The sequence below is a fragment of the Caenorhabditis remanei genome, chromosome II (assembly GCF_010183535.1).
Source record: "Caenorhabditis remanei strain PX506 chromosome II, whole genome shotgun sequence".
In the NCBI taxonomy this organism is placed as follows: Eukaryota; Metazoa; Nematoda; class Chromadorea; order Rhabditida; family Rhabditidae; genus Caenorhabditis; species Caenorhabditis remanei.
Window position 1 is genome coordinate 11,765,548 of NC_071329.1, and position 12,705 is coordinate 11,778,252.

A 12,705-nucleotide genomic window follows, 5' to 3' on the forward strand; every position below is an offset into this window, starting at 1 on the left:
TTCGGAGAAATGTTAGATTCTGCTTCTACAAGTTCGCCTGTTAGATTCGAACTGCCGCAAGTTTCCTTCTATGCCCTCCTCTTTCCGTACGCTCTCTAATCTCCGATTTAAAGGCGCATGCCCCACACTTCAGTGGGTCTTGCGACGATTTCATCACTTCTGCGTATTTCCTCCATTCTCTGCTGTTTTGCGATTTCTCCTTCTCAAAAAAATTCTGCTGAATGTAAATTACAGTTTGAAGTGAAAAATGTAGTATTAATCAACCGACTCGTTTCATCTTTTTTGTTGGGCGAAAAATAGAGAAATCGAAGTATGGAGAGAATTGGACATTGTTTCTTTTTAAATATTTTATCTTTCCCCATAAATAGTCCAGACGTTCGAGGGTACAATATCAAAATCCTTTTTTATTATAATATCAAGTCATCTGTTCTATATACATTACCTCTCAGAATTTTCTCTGTTTCTTCTTCTGAATGCTTACTATTTTCAATCGATCATTTTGAAATCGTTTTTGCATCATTCTTTATTCTCACAACAATATTTTTCAGCGCAATGGCGAAACAAGGGCAAGAAGCAATGAAAAAGGCACTTCAAAATGCCAGAGGAGCTGGACTTGGATTGGGACTAGTAGCCGCAGCCGGAGCAGCGGTCTATGGAATCTCACAATCGATGTTCACTGGTAAGAAACCATAAGAAAACTTAGTCTGATAAATTTTCTTTTTCAGTCGAAGCTGGACACAGAGCAATCATGTTCAACAGAATTGGAGGACTTTCGACGGATTTGTACAAAGAAGGACTCCACTTCAGAGTCCCATGGTTCCAATACCCAGTTGTTTACGATATCCGTGCCAGACCAAATGTGGTATGTGTTTGGAGCACATAAGCACTCAAAAATAGAAATATTTAGATCCGCTCACCTACCGGATCCAAAGATTTGCAAATGGTCAATATCGGACTTCGTGTTTTGTCTAGACCAAACCCAGAACAACTCGTTCATATCTACAGAACGCTCGGACAGAACTGGGAAGAGCGTGTCCTCCCATCCATTTGTAACGAAGTTCTCAAGGGAGTTGTTGCCAAGTTCAATGCATCGCAGCTCATCACTCAACGTCAACAGGTAATTTTTCCAGTATTTTATAAAGTTCTACATAATTTTTTATAGGTTTCAATGTTGGTTCGCAAGGCTTTGATTGAGCGTGCACTCGACTTCAATATCATTCTCGATGACGTTTCATTGACTGAACTGGCTTTCTCTCCACAATACTCAGCTGCTGTCGAAGCTAAGCAAGTTGCTGCTCAGGAAGCCCAACGAGCTTCTTTCTATGTTGAACGTGCTAAACAATCGAAACAGGAAAAGATTGTCCAAGCTGAAGGAGAAGCAGAGTCCGCGAAGCTCCTCGGAGAAGCAATGAAGAACGACCCTGGATTCTTGAAACTCAGAAAAATTCGTGCCGCCCAAAAGATTGCTCGGATTGTTTCAGAATCTGGAAACAAAACTTACCTCCCGACTGGAGGTTTGATGTTGAACATCGCCGACGACGACTACCTGGACGTTGCTGGTGCTGGCAAAAGACGTTAATAAGCCATTCCTCAACCTGATCTGACCGCATTGATGAGTAATCCGAAAATTCAATTATCCTGTTTCTTCTCTTTTATTTAGCGTTGTTCTTTTTGTTTCGAAGTAGTGTAGCGTACAATCCCATAATTTTGTTATTGTTTTGTTTCGAATATTTAAATGATTAAGTTAGAAAAATCATCATGAATGTTCTTCATTTTTTTCAGTTTTTCTAGATTCATTATATTGTACTGACTTCTCTAGGTATAATACATACAACACCGGTTCAACGAAAAGGCTGGACGGTAATCTGGGAGAGTAATAATTTAAAATGGCAAGGACTAGATTTGAATTGGGATTGGCATTTGAGAGAGCACAGTTTCAGTTTGACTTCTAAATGGCGGCAAGTTGACGTTCCAAATTCTCCCTGAAGCATTGCTTGATATCATTGAGTACGGACCAGCATGGAAGCATCGATACATCAGCCTTAAAGAAGGAAATTATTCAACTAATTCATTTCGCATTTATGCTTACTTGGAATGTAATTCCTGGCTTCATGTTACAGAATCCAAGACATTTTTTTCCTGCCGACGTTCTATCAACTTCTTTATCGATACAGCATTGAGTATGATCATCGTTATCAGCAGCACATTGCATAAGATCAAGACCGTGATGTTGTGGGCATGGATCAGTTCCAAGGAACATTCCAGTCAACGTTTTCTTAGAAAGGACATCAAAACTGCAAATTCTCTCGCAAGAGTTGTGAACCTTGCGTCCTTTGCAGCATTGCAAGAACTTCTCACTGGCCGTCTGGAATATACAAACGTTTGAAAGCCTGAATCAGAATGGTGCTCACTCTGGGCTTCGCTAGAGCAACCACTGGAGCTGGTTGTGGTGCCAAATGACTTTTTGGAGCAACTGGACGTGGAATTGGGCGAGTGGCTGGAATATCTTCTGTTACTTTTTTTCTCAATATTGGTAAACTTACCCTGTTGTGGTTGTGGAACTGGGCGACGAGTTTGAGGTCTCACTGGAGCTGGGCGGGTCAATTGTTGTTGTGGTGGTTGTGGACGAACGACTCGTGGTTGTTGGTGTTGCTGGAAGTGATTGAGGATCAAATTTCAGATCAAAAAACACTAAAAGTTACCTCATTTGGTCTAGCGAATGATTGTTGCTGTGGAGGAGAGATGACAGCAGCGACAGCGGGCTGAGAAGTACGTGGAATGTTGGCAGAACTGGAATGAACACTGCCTCCTACAGATTGAACTCTGACTTTCGATCCCTGGAAAACAATTGGTTCATTGAAAATAAACTGTGTCAATGATTTAATGAAAATAGAAATCCCAAAAAATGAAAACAAGGACGACAGTAGGAGAGTAACAAAAAGAATACCTGTGGTCGTGTTCGTTGAGTATCTTCAAAATACGCCGATCGATGACCATCAACAATAATTTCATCAGGTCTGTATGTTGGATTCTGGAGAATTGTTAAGAATTGTTATACATATTGACAAAACTGAAATAAGGACCTTTGGGCGTGGAGGATCCACGTTGTAAAGAGATTTCAGTGTTGGAATGAATCGAGTTGGTGGAGGTGGAACACGAATCTGAAATGGATGAGAATAGACGGGGACAGTTGGGAGGAAATGAGTGTGCGATTTGAAGAACATAATAATAAAGTGGTGGGAATAAAGAAGAAGAATAAAATCATGCACGTACAAGTGGTGCCTGAGTTTGTGCTGGAGGTGGCGGAGGTGGAGGTGGTTGGGCGAGCAGAGTGATCTGCAACAAAATAGTAATAGTTATGAAATCTGATCACCAAAATTAAATAGTGCAATGAAAGAAAAATAGAATTGATGATTGAGATAGTAACGATTCAAATTATCAGAAATAGAATCCACTGTAACAACATGCAACGCTTACCTTCTCTTGGTTTTGAGTGAATGAATTTGGCTGCTCTCTGAACAATTTGTTCTCGAAATCAACTTGTTGAACACTTCTAGCAGTATTCACGTGTTGGAATGCGACATCTGGAACTTTCTGTGGTGGTGGAGGTGGTTTCTGATGATATCTAGGAATATCAGCGGGTTGAACCATAACTGGAGTTTGTTGAGATGGAACATATTGTTGTGCTTGATAAGCCTCTGGTGGTGGTGGTGGAGCTTGTGGAATAATTACAGTTTGAGAATAGATTGGTGGTGGAGCAGGTGGTGGTTGTTGCTGATATTGAAGTGGTTGTTGTGGTTGTTGTTGTTGATATTGCAATGGCTGTTGCAGTTGTTGCTGCTGTTGTTGTTGTTGTGGTTGTTGGAAGTATTGCTGCTGTTGTTGCTGAGGTTGATATTGCTGTGGTTGGTACTGTTGCTGTGGTTGTTGAGCTGGGAACGGTTGATATGCCTGTTGCTGATACTGTTGTGGTTGCTGGAATTGTTGTGGCTGTTGGAATTGTTGGAACCCATTGAAGTTGTTATAATGCTGCTGTTGTTGAGGCCATTCGTAGTATTGACTGTGAGCTGAAATATTTAAATCATGAATTCTGTAGTAAACAGAGAAATATCCAACAGTGGGCTTCGTTGTTGCAGTTTTCTTTTTAAAACTTTTCTTGTCTCACAGTAATTTGAAACAATATACCGTAAATACTGTATTATAACGGCACCTGTAATAGAACGGCACCTGTATTATAACGGCACCCCGCCCATACTCAGAATTCATGAATATGATTATCCCGGTGGTCTTTCTTGGTTTTGATTAGAAGCAACGTGCTTAGTAACTTCTAAATTAACAAATAGAACGTCCAAAAATGTTTTTCCGTATAATTTTAATGAGTTTCTGAAAGCACAAAATTTCTCTGGGAGGCAGTTGAAAAATATAACGGCATGCCGTTATAATACAGTATTTACGGTAAGCTCTCTGATCACTCAACTTTTGTTGATCCTACTCTCAGTTACCCTGAACTGATTTACAGTTGAATCGACACATCAGAAGCCTTATCACGTCTATCAGATGAAGTAAAAACAGAAAATTCATTTTCACTTTCTCTCTTCTCACTCTGGAGATCAGATCCCTTGTCTATTCAGGGTATCAAACTCTAGAAAGAAGAAAGAGCATCAAAGATAACTTACCGTTCACCGCCAATAAGGCTACCGTTGCCAAGTAGCGGTAGATCATAATAGTAGCAGAAAGATAGAAAATGGAAAGGTAAGAAGGTATAGACTAGGAGGACCGGATCTTAGTGGGCAGCCCAGCACTGCTAACTAAAGCCGAATGGCAACGGGGGCGTGGCCAAGATGCGGAGCGAAAAAGAAATGAAGAAGAAGCTGTAGAAGCAGAATAAGAAGAAGACGAAGAAGAAGAAGATGAAGACGTCGGAAGAAGGCGTTGGAAGGGGAGGAACACTGGAAAAGGTCGACAGCCCTCCGACTGTAACGGTGCGTGGGCAAGATGTGTAATTTCTAGTATAATCTAGGCGACACAGACTGGTGTGAAGCTGGCTTTTGGAAGAAAGGAGAAGAAGGAGAAGCCAATTGTTAATTAGGACGACTAGGTGCTGTACATCTTTTATGGTCACACTTTAGTATATATCTCCAAGAATTACTAGTTGCTTTGTAGTTTCCATTTCGATTTCGATTTGAAAAAACTTCAAGAGGAATGATGATGTTGACGTGGCAGTGTCCCTGGTCTTTGCACTTGGAAACCTCTCATTTGAATGAGAAAACCAAATGGATGAAGCGGTTATTCCAGTGAGACATTTTCTTTCACTTTCAAGGCGCTAACCTTTTTGATAGGCAATTGCGTGTCCCCCTCATCAAAAACAATTACATGTCTCCTCTCGAGTCATGACACCCTGACGACGCAACGTGACGAAGCTGGCGCGACACCGCGAAACCCGTCTCCAGAATAAAAGGAGAAATGAAGATGAAGATGGAAAAGAAAGAAGCATTGCGCAATCGTCGAGGGCACAGATGTTTTGGCCGCCACCGGCCGCCAACAGAGGAAAAGGAAACGAAAGGCTTTTGAAAAAGGACGTAGCAAAAAAGGAAAAGGAAAAGATAAATAAAAAAAAACGAGTTCCTTTTTCCGCAGCAGATAAATTGGATATAGAATGAATGGACTGACTGCGGCTGACTTTGTTTTTATAGATGAGGTATGAAACCAAACATTTTTAGAAGATCATCCAATGTATCCTGAGTTTTGAAGAATTTGAATGATCTCTCTGCAAAACGGAAAATGATAAATGCTAGACGTTGCTATAAGTAACAAATTATGTCGAGAACTAGAAGAAGTCGATGAGCGTAATGTATCCATAGAGCTCCGTTTGATATGCTGAGATTCTCTAGGTTTGCTTCCCTCTCCATACTCCTCAGGTAATGATCAGGTTTGATTATTTTGTTTCGTTAAAAAACGCCCAAAGATGATCATTTCAGATTATGGCAATTGTAGACTACATGTCTGATGTGATCAGCATTTGAGAATCTGTAGTTTTGTAGTCCGAGAGAGGGAATCTCACTTAGCTTACCTTACTACCAGAATCTTCTGAAACTTCTTCCGGTCTGGCCATGCTGAAGTAGGCCAAGTCCGACGGCTTCAATTTTGATTTAGCTTTAATTCCCATTCTCATTCTAAACGCTGGCTCATGTTCTTAGGTTTTCAAGCATTCTTGTCTTCTAGTATGGTTTTTCAGATTTCCTTGCATTAAAATTCGCCAAACCACCATCTGATGAACCTTGACGTAATCAAATCCTCTCTGATTCCCATGTTCATTCATTTTCTCTTTCACCTCAATCTGTCTTATCACCTCTGTCCACTTTGATTGATTCCGCTACGAAGAAACTCGGTTACGTAATGTCCAATCGGGTTTCCACTCCCCCTCTCAATTTCGATTCTCTCTGTCTCTTTTCTCAATGAATCGTTTTAGAGATATATGTACATACAGATTTCCATTTATTTCCTCTTTCATATCCATTATGATACTACATTTGGGACTGATATGTAGTCATCACAGCTTCCAACAAAACAATGAATATAGTAGGCAACATAATAACAAGAAGAAGGAGAAAAAGGGCGGAGAGTAGTGAGACTGAATACATTACGCCATTCAAAACTAAAAGGAACCCGCACCGGTATGACATCATTAGGAAGAGAATTACTGGATAGTTGGATTCACGTCGTTCACAAAACTTCATCAAGTGGCATGAGTACATCAGAAAATGTTGTCGTTGAGGTCGGCACGACGCATCGGAAGAAGTAAATAGTGTCGTTCATCGGAGAACTCGGAAAACGGGCGGCGGATTGAAGCACGTACGAACAGAAGGATAAGAGCAGTGCCTGAAAATGTATTTTGATAAGATGGAAATTTGGATTCTTGAAATTTAGAACTCACCGAAAAGGAAGAAACCAAGAATTATGAAAGGAGGCATACTCAATCCAACTGAAGTGTTTCCTGGAATAATCGGGAGAATTCTGAAATTTTTCGGAGGTTCACAGCCTTCTGAATTCTGATCAGTTCTCAGATATGGGCATTCCATTGGAGGACACACGAATCTATCCATTCCAACTGATAATTCACTTGTAACTGTTTTCTTCTGAACTGGTTCAAAAAGTCCTTTCCATATTTGTTTCGCAGCAATATCGTGAGCAATTGGTGACAAATGAAAACAGTCCAAGGCCAACAATGCAACATTCGGTTGACCTCCAAGAAGTGGAATAGATTTCAAGTCCATTCCTGGAGAAATGACGACAGTAAAACTATTCGAAGTAGCAGAGTTTTCATTAAATTCTTTCACTATCTCCTTCAACTGATCATTGAATTTCTCTTTGATTTTCCGATATTCTTTTTTATCTAATTCGAAAATACAAGAACACGTTTGTCTGTAATTATTTAAGTTACAAAAAATTGAATCTAGAAAACCAACTTGTGAGACAATTCGCAGAACGGACTGACTTCGTGAGCTTGAGAATGAATTTGGACATTAATTGGAGGCATTATATTGACAAATACATTAGGAATACTTGAATGGATAATAGTCAGTGCTGATCTGATAGATTTTCCAAAGGTTTCCGGTCCGTAAAGAGTCTGGAAAGGTGAAGTTGCATTTGAAAATTATATTTTTGGTTACCTCATTCTTACAAACATTGCATAAATCATTGTGGCCGATGAAAATGTTCACGAACTTCCAACTGTCTTCGCTACGTGATCCCAACTTTCTCTTCAAAGTTTTAACGAGTTCCTTAGCTTGCTCTGGTAGCTCATGACTGAAAGAACCTGGGACCGCCAAGTTGAAATCGTAGAATTTTCTAATTCTATCAGAAGATCCTCCTTTGACTCTTGGTGAAAATTGACGGAACATATCTGTAAAGTCCGGTGTTTGTAGAGTATTTGACTTGAAGGACACTTACTGATCAGTGTTGCTTGTTCATTCAGAGTTACATCATCTCCAGTTACAAAAGAAATTCCTGGATACTCTTCGAAAATATCAAAAATAGAGGATGATTTTGCAGCCTGTGCAACTGAAACTGAGTCTCCGAGAGCAGCAACGACGTCAATTTGTGAAGGATGAAGTTGATGAACTGATGTAGCTGGCTCTTGGATTGAATAAGAACAATTGAAATGTGGAAGTCCCATTGGATGCTCTGAATTTGAATTATCAATTTCTTTAGTACGAAAAAATACTAACTCATAGAATCCGAGAACTCTTTTTTGACATCTCTCCAGCTATTGAAAATCTCCGCAGAAATTTTGAGAATCTCATTTGGAGGTGAAATGATACATTTAAACTGTGGTAGTATCAAATAAATAATTACAAATAGAATCAATAATCGTGCCATTTTCAGAGAAGAAAAGAAAAAAGAACGAGAATTGAGTATTTTGTGTGCGAAACATTTTTCGTTTTTCTTTTTCAACCCGATAAGATAGTCTGTTTTGCATTTTTACAACAGAAATCATAGATAGTGAACAGAGCAAAATGAGGGGGGGAGTAGAGATAAACAAACACGGTGTAGTTTGTGATTTTTGGAGCATTGAGAAGAGGTGAACGAGTTCATGATTCTGGGACAAGAATTGATGCATTTGCCATAGATGTGAAAGTTAAAGCGTCCTCGAGGAGTTCTAAATGTGAATTTTCGAAAATAAAATACCGTAAGAGTACTGTAGGTAACCCAAATATTGGAGAGTATGCTGGAAGTGTGCAGATACAGTAACTGCTAACTAGTTAAATCGTGAGGCTACCATGTTGCCCTCCACTTCTGAAGAATCTACCTTTCTATTCAGAATCCACAAATGTTTTCTTCCAAAACAACTTGAGCAAATACTATTGCGACGTCACTTCTTTCCTCATAACTTTTATATTGGCACCTTCCGACTTTCTCATCGAAGCTCATGCAAACATGACTCACCTTCTTTCTCTTCTCCTCCGCTAAAACTGACCATCCGAATCGAGTTGTCTGCGTCTCAATATTGAAACACCCATTGCTCTTACTATTTCATTTCTCTCTCGCTCGTTTCCAATTTCGATCGCTAATACAAACAAACACACTCATACATACCTTCCTTGTTTCCCCGGGTGCCCGCTTCCACTCGCTTAGTACAATTATTCAATTTCAACTGGCGACACTTGTTTCTTATTGTTTTGTAAATCTATAATCTCTAAAAACTGTCAAGATAGTGTCAAGATCAACGAAAGAGGCGGCGCAAAGACGTGCGCAGAACGCCGCCGTCGTTCATCTGAATGCGGACGCAGAGGAGGATGATTGCTTCCATCGAATACCCTATGCTTCACTTATTGGCTCCTTATTATGTATTCTTGGAGTCATTCTTTTTGCAATCATGATGTCATGGGCATTCAATGCAACTGCAGAACAGACAAGAAGATCTTTGAGGATCAATGATTGGCCATGGCTCGATAAAGTTCAAGTTTTCTTCATTGTTATTGCGGTACTCATGGGATTATTTTCTCTTTTCTTTTTATGTATTGGATTCACTGCAACTGGAGGAACAAGAGAAATTATGTATAAAGGTTTGAAATTCTCCAGGAAACCGCTCAAATCTATTATTTTTCAGATTCGGATGCTCGTTGTGGAGGAAAAGCTGCATGTGTCATTGCTATGATCTTCGATGTTCTTTTGGTATTCTATTTTAACTCAAAATAAGTTTATTTCATCATAACAATTTCAGATAATAGCCTGGTTATTCATTATCTCAATAGTCTCATGGTTATGTATATTCTACTACTTTTTTAATCGTCTTTGTCTGGATCTCCCCGGTTACACAGACGGAGACTGTATTGATCTCCATGTCTTCTGGCCACTTGTATCCTCATTCGCCAATTCAGTAAGTTTTTAAAATTCAAAGTGCCAAAAAATGCTATTCAATTGTATTCAGAATCTCCGGATGTGTGGTGGAGACGTCCAACAATTTTGTGCCTTGACATCAACTGCCTTCTCTTGGTATGTAATCGGATGGGTCGGATGTGTTTTGATAATTCTCGGGATCTTGCTATTCTTTGGAATTCACGCCTCAAATTATGCTCATATTGGAAATGCAAACAGGTCAGTTTCTACTTTTTTGAAGACATAAACTTGAATTCTAAATTTTCAGATATGTGGAATTGGGAAATCTTCGGATAGTAGATCACAGAGAACCTGGAGATGATAGAAGTGGCAAAGGGGAAAAAGTAGGAAGAGGTGTTCGTATCCCAGATAAATATGAGATCCAGTCGGCGACACAATGGAGTGATTCTAGAGCAAATTATTCAATGAGGTGAGCATTCTTGATATTCATTCAAAACTTACATTTCTGAGAATTCAGAACATCAACAAGCCGCCAAGCGGAGCATATGTCAGATTCGATCAGCCAATTCGATTATCGCAGGGATAAACGACCAAAACCGGTTTACTAATTTAACAATCAATCTCACGTTTATTAGAATTACCAATTCAACTCTCTAGTTTTCAATAAATTATTTCCATATATCATTTCTTTTAAAAAATATCAAGATAAACTGAAAATGACCGCTCTTGCTCAAGGTGACCAACAAATGGTAACTCGACTTCAGATAAAGATTTAAACACTCAAAGTTCAGATAATATTCGAAGATGATACTCGTGATCAAACAGTCATTATAGAAGTGACAAATCAATTTCCCAGAAAAATGAGATTCCGATGGGAGACTACTTTTGGATTCTTCTTCAAAGTATCTCCATCAACAGGAATCATGGAGTCGAGAGAAACTGTTGGTTCCTATTGACGATAGTCTCGTATTTATTCTTCTAGAAAACATTCGAAATTCTGTTTCATGGTGATCAACTCCGAAATACGAATATTCTGGATTCAGATCACTCGATTAAATTGTTATGGACACCCGCAGAGACTAGAAAACGTGGATTGGAAGTGAGAACCATCTACCACTATCTTTTTTATACAAAAGTGTTTCCAGAATACTCAATTCCAAGTTCCGATTATTTTTGCGATTCATGTGCAACCAAAACGTGTTATGGAATATGAAAACTGTTAATCTAAGCAACAATTAATGAGTTATTATCAATATTATTCGTGTTTCCCGATGATTTCACAGCTGCAATCAGCATTTCATTCACTTTCTTTGCATCATATTCAGTAATAAACGTATGTGATAACCAGTTGGCTTCCTGAAAATTGTAAAAGAATAGATAGAGAATTCTATCCATCATACTCACATTTTTATCTCCTGAAGATTGGTATGAATGTTCTATTGGAATGTATTTAGTACTCAACCAATCAACTGTCACTTGCCCTCTTGTCACCGCCGCCCGTTCCAACTCAACGGATGCACATAATTTCAGACATTTCTTTGCAACATTTGAATCTATTGCCACCGCAACGGCTATATCATCCACAAAAGCGTACAGTTGTTGAGTTAATTTATTATATTGCCTTCCTCTTGCAGTTATATTACTCAAAAAGTAGGATAAATCAGTCTTCTGTCGCAATGATTCTTCATAATCAACTTCATTATTGTACTGGAAAAAAGGCTATAAATTCATAAGAAGTTTAATGAAGAGACTTACCTCTGGCCCTTTCAAGAAGCACATATCCCATGGAATAGTAGTAAGATGAATAGAAGAAAGAACAATATGAGCAGCTTCAGGATCCATTAGTAAATTGAATTCAGCTGTCGAATTGTATTGCGAATTCCCGATTCCCAAATAGTTTCCACCCATAATTATCACTTTTCGAATTCTTTTCGCTACTTCTGGATCTTTTCGAAGAGCCATTGCAATGTTCGTCAGTGGTCCTAAACCAATTAAAACCACATCACTTGTATTTTTGGTCAATTCAATAATTGCATCAATTGCATTCTGTTTTTGTGCCATTTGAAAATCAGAAGGAAGAGATTTCGGATGAATATCAGGTACTCCTCCAATTCCATCACTTCCAAATAGTTCTTCCCATACTACAACTGGACCTTTTGGAACGAGTGAATCTTGAGATCCAATGAAGATTGGAACGGATTCTTTTCCAATTGCTCTGAGAAGACGAGCAACATTTGCAGCTGATTGATTCGCAGAAACTCCCCCATGAACTGTTGTAATTCCAATAACTTCAACATTTGGATGAGTTAAAGCAATGGATAAACCTCGAATATCGTCATAAACACCATCCGTATCTATGAAGGTATGGAAGAATTTGGAAGAGAAATTTACAATTCTTACCAATAATCAACTTAATTGGGGTTACTGGAGAAGGACGAAACAATGTGGAAACGAACGGAATGATAAAGTGAAAAATGAGTAGCCAGAACATCTGAAATCTAGACATTTTGAACTAGAACTTGTAGACAGATGAGTACAGAAAAGAACGGAAGTAGTAAGTACTTCACACTGAAATTTCTGTTGAACAACTATTTGTGAGACGGTTTAACAGTGATTCGGGGATGTATTCTTTTGAATTTTTCACTATTTGCTCACTTTTTTCCATCACACAAATAATACAATTTTCGTTCTTTGGGGGCCAATTGAGTTGTGTTTTCATGGCAACCAAAACTAAGAATTAGATTAAAAAAGAATGAATGAATTGGGTTATTCAAAGAAAATGCAGAGAGCAAAACTGAAGATTTGAGAAGAGAAACTCGAGATGTCTGCTATAGATGATTCTCACAGTTTTCTGTCAATATTTTA

At 38.9% G+C, this 12,705-nt stretch overlaps 5 protein-coding genes across 5 annotated transcripts; 2 read left to right on the forward strand and 3 right to left on the reverse strand.

The window, feature by feature from the left end:
• Nucleotides 1-552: 552 nt before the first annotated feature.
• Nucleotides 553-1,579, forward strand: GCK72_006208 (uncharacterized protein; the record flags this gene model as incomplete). The annotated part of the gene is made up of 4 exons (XM_003113376.2): nucleotides 553-679; nucleotides 726-862; nucleotides 908-1,117; nucleotides 1,163-1,579. The coding sequence occupies 4 exons, from the start codon at nucleotides 553-555 to the stop codon at nucleotides 1,577-1,579; spliced, it is 891 nt and encodes a 296-aa protein (XP_003113424.2).
• A 369-nt stretch (nucleotides 1,580-1,948) lies between these two features.
• On the reverse strand, nucleotides 1,949-4,722 carry GCK72_006209 (uncharacterized protein; the record flags this gene model as incomplete). Its single annotated transcript, XM_053725528.1, has 10 exons — nucleotides 1,949-2,041; nucleotides 2,090-2,365; nucleotides 2,412-2,497; nucleotides 2,544-2,652; nucleotides 2,703-2,837; nucleotides 2,948-3,031; nucleotides 3,084-3,161; nucleotides 3,274-3,336; nucleotides 3,478-4,067; nucleotides 4,677-4,722. 10 exons carry the CDS (start codon nucleotides 4,720-4,722, stop codon nucleotides 1,949-1,951), a joined length of 1,560 nt encoding a protein of 519 aa, XP_053589722.1.
• A 2,032-nt stretch (nucleotides 4,723-6,754) lies between these two features.
• GCK72_006210 (uncharacterized protein) lies at nucleotides 6,755-8,379 on the reverse strand (the record flags this gene model as incomplete). The annotated part of the gene is made up of 6 exons (XM_003113699.2): nucleotides 6,755-6,879; nucleotides 6,935-7,422; nucleotides 7,467-7,627; nucleotides 7,671-7,903; nucleotides 7,951-8,184; nucleotides 8,229-8,379. The coding sequence occupies 6 exons, from the start codon at nucleotides 8,377-8,379 to the stop codon at nucleotides 6,755-6,757; spliced, it is 1,392 nt and encodes a 463-aa protein (XP_003113747.2).
• A 997-nt stretch (nucleotides 8,380-9,376) lies between these two features.
• On the forward strand, nucleotides 9,377-10,448 carry GCK72_006211 (uncharacterized protein; the record flags this gene model as incomplete). The annotated part of the gene is made up of 6 exons (XM_003113846.2): nucleotides 9,377-9,566; nucleotides 9,611-9,675; nucleotides 9,725-9,880; nucleotides 9,932-10,098; nucleotides 10,148-10,309; nucleotides 10,358-10,448. The coding sequence occupies 6 exons, from the start codon at nucleotides 9,377-9,379 to the stop codon at nucleotides 10,446-10,448; spliced, it is 831 nt and encodes a 276-aa protein (XP_003113894.1).
• Nucleotides 10,449-11,064: 616 nt separating this feature from the next.
• On the reverse strand, nucleotides 11,065-12,331 carry GCK72_006212 (uncharacterized protein; the record flags this gene model as incomplete). Its single annotated transcript, XM_053725529.1, has 4 exons — nucleotides 11,065-11,196; nucleotides 11,245-11,547; nucleotides 11,596-12,194; nucleotides 12,241-12,331. 4 exons carry the CDS (start codon nucleotides 12,329-12,331, stop codon nucleotides 11,065-11,067), a joined length of 1,125 nt encoding a protein of 374 aa, XP_053589723.1.
• Between the last annotated feature and the right edge of the window lie 374 nt (nucleotides 12,332-12,705).